At 42.4% G+C, this 8,703-nt stretch overlaps 1 protein-coding gene across 1 annotated transcript in view; it reads right to left on the reverse strand.

The window, feature by feature from the left end:
- Positions 1 to 8,323, reverse strand: part of irf9 (interferon regulatory factor 9) — a 28,709-nt gene extending 20,386 nt beyond the window's left edge. Inside the window, exons 1-14 of the mRNA XM_067487020.1 lie at positions 8,121 to 8,323; positions 7,457 to 7,659; positions 6,935 to 7,081; positions 6,502 to 6,657; positions 5,678 to 5,734; positions 4,816 to 4,942; positions 4,057 to 4,197; positions 3,795 to 3,954; positions 3,184 to 3,335; positions 2,789 to 2,931; positions 2,331 to 2,585; positions 1,740 to 2,075; positions 534 to 719; positions 149 to 355 (exon numbers count right to left, since the gene is read on the reverse strand). Of these exons, the coding sequence (XP_067343121.1) occupies positions 149 to 355; positions 534 to 719; positions 1,740 to 2,075; positions 2,331 to 2,585; positions 2,789 to 2,931; positions 3,184 to 3,335; positions 3,795 to 3,954; positions 4,057 to 4,197; positions 4,816 to 4,942; positions 5,678 to 5,734; positions 6,502 to 6,657; positions 6,935 to 7,081; positions 7,457 to 7,657 (2,268 nt within the window). The 5' untranslated portion in view covers positions 7,658 to 7,659; positions 8,121 to 8,323. The remainder of the gene's footprint in view (positions 1 to 148; positions 356 to 533; positions 720 to 1,739; positions 2,076 to 2,330; positions 2,586 to 2,788; positions 2,932 to 3,183; positions 3,336 to 3,794; positions 3,955 to 4,056; positions 4,198 to 4,815; positions 4,943 to 5,677; positions 5,735 to 6,501; positions 6,658 to 6,934; positions 7,082 to 7,456; positions 7,660 to 8,120) is intronic.
- Positions 8,324 to 8,703: the final 380 nt, after the last annotated feature.

Here is an 8,703-nt window from a genome sequence, read left to right on the forward strand (position 1 = left end):
ACTGTTGTTTGATATTAGAACACGTTAACATTTTCCTCTAACATGCATTTGAATTGCATGAAACATGTTTGTGTTCCTGTATGTTATATTATTAAATATATCTTAAGAGAAAAAGCCTGAACCATCTTCTCGCTCGTCGCAGACCCACCTTACTGCGTGGGAAGATGCTCAGACAGCAGGGACACTCGTTGTTCAGGAGACGCCTGATAAAGTCCTTGTCATGCGACTCCTTCACAGCTTGAACTACATCCTCCAGGGAGTAGGTGACGCCTGGCTCTTGGAGCAGAGACAAAACGAGCTCACAGCGCCCCCAGCTGGGCAGGTCGTACAAGGCCAGCAGACGCCGACACATCCTCTGAGGGAAACAAGCGACAAAAACATTTCACAATTTAAAATAAAATGGAGCATGAAACACAAACCAGCCAAATATAGCTGGTGGCCTTTCTTTTCAGTGCACGAAGTCGCCTCACGCCCACGTCACAGGTAGCAGCTGCACACAGTCAAAGCCCTCAGGTGACCTGCTGCAGACTAACCTGTTTGTCGGGGTGTTTGGGATCAATCGGAGGCTCGGGCTGGTCGGCCCAGATTCGCTGATGGAAGGGCTCCAGGACAGGGCGCTGAAGCAGAGACAGAGCCCCCTTCACCTCACCGCCGCTCAGCCGCAGGGCCTCCTCACACTGGGCCACATCTCGGAAACCCAGAGAGTGAAGCTCCCTCATCTGAACCCCGAGACAAAACAGGGAGGGAAGTTCAATAAAAGTCAAGATTATAGAGTTTTAGGTTTAAATGTTTCACTCAATTAATTGTTTAACTGCAAATTAATCAGTAATTAAGACGGATCATCAATCGAGTCATTAACTAACAACTACATTCAGCTTCTTAAGTGAGGATTTGCCAATTTTCCTTTGATTTCATATGATAGAAGGTATTTTACATTGTACCATTTATAAAGTTGAGTGTCACTGGTGTGGAAGTCAAACATTTTCTGCAGTAATTCTCCTGCCCTCAGGATAAACATTTCTTCCTATCTGCTCGTTAACTGGGTCAACAGAGTCCACACAAGCCTCCTACAGTCCTGTCCCCCTGTCTACACACCAGAGAATTTGTTCTGACTTATCTTTCAAGGTCAGGAAGCCTGGAGGCACTTGAAACATCCTGTTTTCTAACATTTATCAAGCTTTAAAATTAGACACTTGTTGATGCTCTGCTCCCTCTTCTGGACAATGCAAGACATTGCACACGACATGTTCAGAAAATGTTCTTCCCTTTATTAGCTTTGCTAGTATATCAACAATGTATAGTGAGACAAATGGATTGTATTTTTCTTTTTTGAACACTTAAAGTTGTTGAGATAATACAAGGAGGAGGAAAGCTGGGTGCTTTGAAATGTGCTTGGGTGGCAAAAAACATTTCAGAGAAAGAATGAAACTTGCATAAGAGACATGTGAAATTTAGTTTTTGACTGAAGTCCTAAGAAAACTGCTGACTTGCTTCTGTGTAAACCGGAGGCATGAGTTGACCTGTTGACCTTTACTTAAGCTCTTAAATCTGGAGTTCTATGTTTCTCATGAATTTAAAAAAAAGGCAAAAAAAAAAATCAAATCCCAAAATGATGTAACAATAATGTGGGTTCACTGGTGACGACAACAGCTACTTTCTCGCACAACTAGCAGAAATTACAGCTAATGGAACCTGCGGTTGTAGCGGCAGTACGTCTACATTTCTTTACATTTTCCTACCTTGACCTGTCTGTCTCTCAGCAGCTGTCCCACTGCTCTGTCAGTGTCTCCTCCCGCTGCCAACCAGGCAAGCTTGGCTTCAGCTCTGGACAGCTTCACATCTTCCCCTGCGGCTTTAGGTGCGCTCTCCTCCGACTCGTCTCCGTCTTTCTCCACTGTGGACAGCATCCCAGAAATTCCTGGTTTGTAGTTCAGTTGCACCGAAGCTGCCATGGCGCAGATTTCATCCAGCAGGTGAGGCAGCTCCGATGTTAGCCACTCACAGGGGTTGCTGCCACCGCACTTGCAGAGAGCTGCGTACACCTCCTCCGGGCTGATGCCACGCTTTTCTGCTTCCTGCAAAGCAGAGACACAGACAATCTCTACATAAACTTCCAATTGGAAATTATGAGTCTATTGACGTGGAGATTAATCAGCAAATATTAAGACACTTATGCAATAGTAAAGTGAATATTTGTGGCTTTGACAAAGCAAAACATCTGGAGATGTTGGTTGTGGATTGTTGGCGAATTATTTATTATTTGAAACAATAATATCTGTAGATATTCTCAAAGATAAACTCCTGTGTTCAACTTTGTGACGAGGACCTACTCTTATCTGGCTGATGAGGATCAGTCCTTCCTCCTTCATCATGTTCTGTCTCTTCAGATCCATGTTGACTCTGGGCTTCGGTTGAGGCCTCCCACTGAGCTGAGGCTGAACCTTAGTGTTGGGCAGAGGCTGCTGGAGCGATCGGGGCAGAGAATCCCCGGTAGAGTCTTTACTGGACAGGTTGCACATTTCACACACTACAGTGGGCTTTGTATTTAGGTAGGTGCAGAACTGGCAGGTCCACTGTGAAACAGACTGAACAAAGAAGGCAAAAAAAAGACAAAAATTATACATAAAAGCTTGAAGAAATTACACTAAAATATGTACATGATGACTTAAAAGCAAGTGCAGACTGGTTGACTATGATTTTTTTCATAATTTCCCTCCCAGATCTCAGACATTATAACCCCAGCAGAAATAATGACAGAGATGCTAAGAGACAGCAGTAGAGAGACAACCTTTGATCCAGAGTCAGACAGAGATCCTGGACTGGACAGAACCGGTGTGACGGGTGGACGAGTGGCCAGACGAGGGCGCTCACAGACCTCACAGAGGATACTGCTGCCTTGATTCATCACTGTGCAGCTCTTACACTGCCACTCTAAGGGATCAAAGAGAGACAACAATTCGAAAACTCACTCCAAACCTTTAAACAGTAACTTTGTTCTATTCCTTAAAAAAAATAAATAAATCAACAAATAAAGTTTAATTTTAAAGAAGGTACATTATTACACAGTAACTTATCTGTTTGGTTCATTTCATTCTCTCATCATCATTTTAGCACGTTGTACTTCATTAGACATCACCCTCTATACCTGTATCTTTATTTTAAATAAAGTTTATCAAGTCTGACCCGTGTTTGGTGATGTAGGGATCGAAATGGGGCTTTCTGGGACTGTGGAAGCAGCTGTGGCGAGTCGAGGACGTTCACAGGTCGAACAGAGAACAGCTTGCATCTCATTGACTGTAGTGCAATGTGCACACTCCCAAGGGGACAGAGAAGGACTGAAAAACAGCAGAAGAGCAAGGAAAACATAATTTTATTCTAGATATCCGCTTCTTACATTGTCAAACCACAGCTATGGAATATAAAGTAATCTCTTCCATAAGGCACAGGACAACTTGCTGAGCACAAAATCTCCGAACGTTCTTTACTTCTCTCTGAAATATTTTTCAGTAGCTAATGAGGCTTTCTGCATGATTCCTGCAGCTTCCTTTTTTTTTTATTTTTATTTTTTTTTTTGGCTACAGATCTTGTTGTGGAGCCTCTTTATTTAGGCTTGATTGTCATCCTTTGGCCTAAAATCCTCCTCCAGAACCTGATAATTAGGTTCTTGGTTTGGTGTCACCATGGCAGAGCAGGACAGGATGATGGCTGTGTACAAATCAAACCTACTATCCAGATCTTTAACCACAGGGAAGCTAAACTGAGCCTGACAGTGAATTGGTTCCTGTCGGCCTCACCTGGAAGTCTTGCCTGATGCAACAATAGTTCTGTTATGCTGTCTGCGGTCAGGGTGAGAGTGGTAGAGCCTGTCACAGTTGAGGCACAAGCCCTGGGAGCAGGTGGAGCACTGAGCATGCACAGCGGAAATGCCACAGATGGAGCAGGTCTCTACAGCCACTGAAACACACGAGGAAAAAACAAAACAAGAAACGACGATTTAAAATAACATTTATTACATTGGGGGTTCTCTGATGCAATACTGCACTAAAACCTGCATACCCTCTTCGCCTTTGTCTCTCTTGTGAGTGGCTCTGGAGGGGTGGCGGTGAAAGAGGTCATCACACGCATCACAGAAAGGTTTGTGGTCACAGGACGGACAAACGACTGATGAAGTGCCGCCACACATATTACATTCGCTCACTGCAAGAGAACGTGGACAAATAATGGAGATAATGAGTTTTTTTTTTTTCTGTGTTCTAGGTACAATAGTAAAATGTTAGTGGTGCAAAAAAAATAAAGAACAAACAAAGGAATAACTCTGTAGATAAAACACAATGCTAGACTGTTCTGAAAGAAGGCCGGATTAATCTTTCTACAATTGTAACACAATCTGGACCGTGTGCGTAAAAATTAACTAAGTCCAAATTATTTTGACTACTCTGATTGCTGTAAATATTTCCACCCCGACATCTTTGGGAACCAATATGATGACAGGAAAAAAAAAAAATCAAACATCAAGAGAGCAACATGCCCTAAAAACTAATCCAGCATAATGTCAGCTACAGGTGGGTCAACACATGTTAAAATGCTAAACGGACCACAGGACCACAGTAAGTACTTCATTTTACAAATCCATGTAATTCCTGTCATAATGAGGCTAAAATCACTTACTTACAGTACTTGTGACATCAAGTTACCCTGATTCACGCACATACACACACAGAAATAAAAGGTGCAACAAAGCTGTAAAATACAGTTTCATCTCTTTTTGCCTTTCTCAATAATGACCAGCAAGTTGGTGGTGTGGCGACAGCTCACCTGTTAACGGTTTGACAGGCTGTCTGAGTCCAGGGTCCTGAGCAGGTTCAAGTGACAACACCTGGGGTTTGTCTTTGTGCTGGTCCTCTTCAGGTTGGACAACCACAGAGTCCCTCGTCGGGCCGTCCTGAAGAAACGTGGAGTAACAAGTGTCAGTGTAACTCTGAGTCCTCTGAGTCCTTTAACGCTGCTTATTGCGTTAAATATACTTTTATTTTTTTATATAAAATGTACCTGTAGGTTTGAAATAACAGCTGTAGCCTACACGATACAAAACACAGTTCTCACAACTAACCAGTCCAGATACTGAAGGTCTAAATTTAAACTTTGTAAAATGAAAACCTAAAAAGTGGGAGAGTGTGATGATGTGATCCTCTAGATCCTCGTGTCAAAATGTCTTTGTTAATGTTCTCAGCTAACAGCAAAGCACCTGGTGAGCATAAAAACACTCCTACATAAGGAGGTAAAACTAAGTGTTTACAGTCCATCACTACCTTTATTACAAACCAGTATTCTACCTGACACTGATGATATTTTGTATTTGGGGTTTTCACTTTCCTTTCAAATCACAGATCCATTTTCTTCATTTTCATCTGTCATCCACTATGGGAACTGGCCTCCCACTCACATTGGATTCATTTCTGCCAGTAAACAACACCACTGAATATAGGAATACTGAATATGAAATCGGATTTAAATGACTTCCTTTTAAACTATTTTAGGAATTTCATATGACGGATGTGTGTGTGTGTGTGTGTGTGTGTGTGCGTGCCCCCCGCCCTACTCCCACAGAAAAACCGACAGAATCCAAGACATAAAACAAAGAGAAAAGACAAAAAACACTGCAGATGTTGGTACTGACCTGCTGGGTGATGAACGGGATGATGCCTTTGAAGTATTCTAAGTGGGGATGTGTTCCCTAAACAAACCAGAAATGAAATATCGTTTAATGCTTAAACACAGGGGTCTCAGACTCGCGGAGACGGCCGATTGCGGCCCGCGAGGTTTATATGAACGGCACTTTACCGCGTGCAAGCTGGAGCTGAACGAACCGGCCAATCACAGAGGAGTATACGGCGCAGGGGGCGGGGCCATCAGCCGGGCTTGATGCAAGCAGAGAAACGTTGCACAGCTATGGAGGCGCCCGCGTAACATCACATTACCGTCATAGAATTATTACGTCTTACTGTGTTTGAAATGAGCATGTTTGAGTTATCCTGGTACTTTCTACCTAATGTGCACCATCATTTTGTGTGTGTGCGTGTAGTTCACTTGAATCAGAGAAAGAAAGTGATCCTCTGTCTAATTCAAGACTGTTTTTATCTAACTTTAACTTCAGTCCAAGTACAGGTCCAGCCTTACTATCATCTTCAAGCCATACTGAGGGTCTCAACTGCTCCCTCAAACCAAATGTGGCTCAGCTATGTGAGAGGAAGCGCTGAAAAGCCATGTTCAGAAGAACCGTTCATGTTCAGAAGAACCCATGAAGTTAAAGAACTGAAGATTACATTTTTTTTTTAGCAAAGCTTTTTTCTTTTTTTTGGAAAACCTGATGTGGCCCAGCCTCACCCAGACTCTGCCTCCTGCGGCCCCCAGGTAATTTGAGTTTGAGACCCCTGCTTAAATACAACTGCAGATTACAGATGTTTACAGCTATAAGATGACTGATTACACACAGATACAAACCTTAATGAGCATATCAACCTCTGAGCGTAAGGTCATGACCTCCAGTGTAACTGCAGCAACTTTTTGAGCATCTGGTTCGCTGACTTCATCTGGGAAACTCAGGCCATCAATCTGCTGATTGGTGTAACCATAAAGATGCAAGACATTCCGCCCTCCCTGTTGGAGAAAAAAACGGGCGGCAATATAAATAAAACCTAATCTGGCAACATAGAAATCACCCATGTTGATCCTTACACGAGTACGATTTGTGTGTCCTCTTTTTTAATGTTAATTTCTGCAAGAACATCGACTTAATTTTCAAAAAAACTCTTCAAAATTTGCATCTCTCTTAATGTTATAGTACAAGCAGAAATACAGTGAAAAGGCCTTGTAAAAAGGGAAGATCTGCACGAATGTTTTGATGTAGACAGTAACTCTTCAGGTTGTTGCTCACCTTGACAGCGTCCACAGTGCTTTTAAAAACCGGGTTGTTGTGCTTGACACTCCTCCAGTATCTGGGCCTGGTGGGACAGGTCAGGTTGCAGCCGTACTTTTCCAGAATACTGAGAGCTTTGACCAGTCTAGACAAATATTCCAGGACCTGAAGAAGAGACAAATATCCAGGTGGGATTACGACACAAGATGACACACATTTACAAACAGCTGTAAAATAGACAGTACCCTACAGTAAATACGGGAAAACATTTCAATGGAAACATTTTACTATATGTTACAAACTTTGTGTACAATATGCACTGGTTTTTAATGTTTATGCTGTATAAGTGTTACATTTACATAAGTAAAACCAGAAATCAACTTTCATATCTGTAAGAACATTTTTTTTCTCTTGTTATAGCAAACGTTGGTGTATTTTATTTTTTTATTAAGTCTGACAAGTACACTAGGAAAAGATGTATATGCCGGTAACACTGCGCGGCACAGCTTCAGCAATACTACAGCTGGGAGAAAACTTTACCTCTTGCCTGTTGCGGCCTGGGGAGTTGTTCCTCAGTATGTCCACAGCTGCCAGTTCACGGTACTTCTCTGACAGAGGCAGAGCGATGGAGACCATGGCCTGAACATCATCCTTCACAACCTGGGCCGAACCGGAGGAGGAGAGAAGGGACTGGGCTCTCCTCCTGACCTCCTCCATCTCTTCAGACAGGCTGCTGCTCATTCCTGTTCAAATGGAAAGACAACAATTATAAATTCAAATATTGGTTATTCACATAACTGACATGATCCTCTTATAGTCACAGAATAAACACACAAAGCGACATTTTGAAGACATTCCTAAACTTTCTAGTAAGAAAGTTTCTAGTTAGTTTTGAAGTAAGTCGAGCAAATGATCACATGACGCCGTGTTATTACTGTGGGGAAAGTCCAGGCTACTTCTTCTCTCCAGTACAAGCTGCCAAACAACTGTCCATGAGGAAAATGGCCAAATAATGGAAAAAGCAGACCCCGCTCTCTGTTGCGTTTCTCGTCGACACAGCAGCGTCCAGTGGAAGTTAATGCTGTCATTTGTCGGGTTTGGGATGTGAAAGCGAAAAGCGTGAAGCTGCGAGCGTTCGCGTTAGCAAACAAACCAGAAAACAATTCACGTTAAGTTGAAACCGAAACTTCAAGAAACTACATACCGTCTATTTTTCGGGGTTTGAGCTCCTTTGAACGGTTATTCCGTCCTGCCGCGGCCCGGGAGCACTTACTTATCGCGTCATTAATAAAAAATAAAGTGTATTTAAAGCCACATCACTGGTTAAACTCTTAGACCTACGCTGGCATTAAGCTTATCTGTACCCGAGAAACCAGGTCGCTTTAAATGCGGAACTCTAGTCTGACGCTTGTGTTCCCTGTCCCCTTCCTGTTAGTTTCCAAAATAAAAGTGGCATTCCTACAAATTAAAAGCAGCCGTTGCGTTTCTAGGTATTTTTAATTTCGACTTTATACTTTTACTCCACTACAAGTCAGTAGGAAACATTGTACTTTTTACTCCACCACATTTATCCGACAGCTTTAGTTACTTTGCAGATGCGGAGTCTTTATGCATATTTTTAACAAACTAAGCATTATTATAAACAAACCGCTTTTCATTACATAAAGAAGTTAGATTCAACTCTACTTTTACGAGCTTTGCTATGAAATGTGCCATACTGAGCACTTTTGGTTTTGGTAGGATACTTTGAGCACTGAATTGGACACTTTGTTGTTGAATTACACTGT

Source organism: Channa argus, chromosome 19 (assembly GCF_033026475.1).
Source record: "Channa argus isolate prfri chromosome 19, Channa argus male v1.0, whole genome shotgun sequence".
NCBI lineage: Eukaryota > Metazoa > Chordata > Actinopteri > Anabantiformes > Channidae > Channa > Channa argus.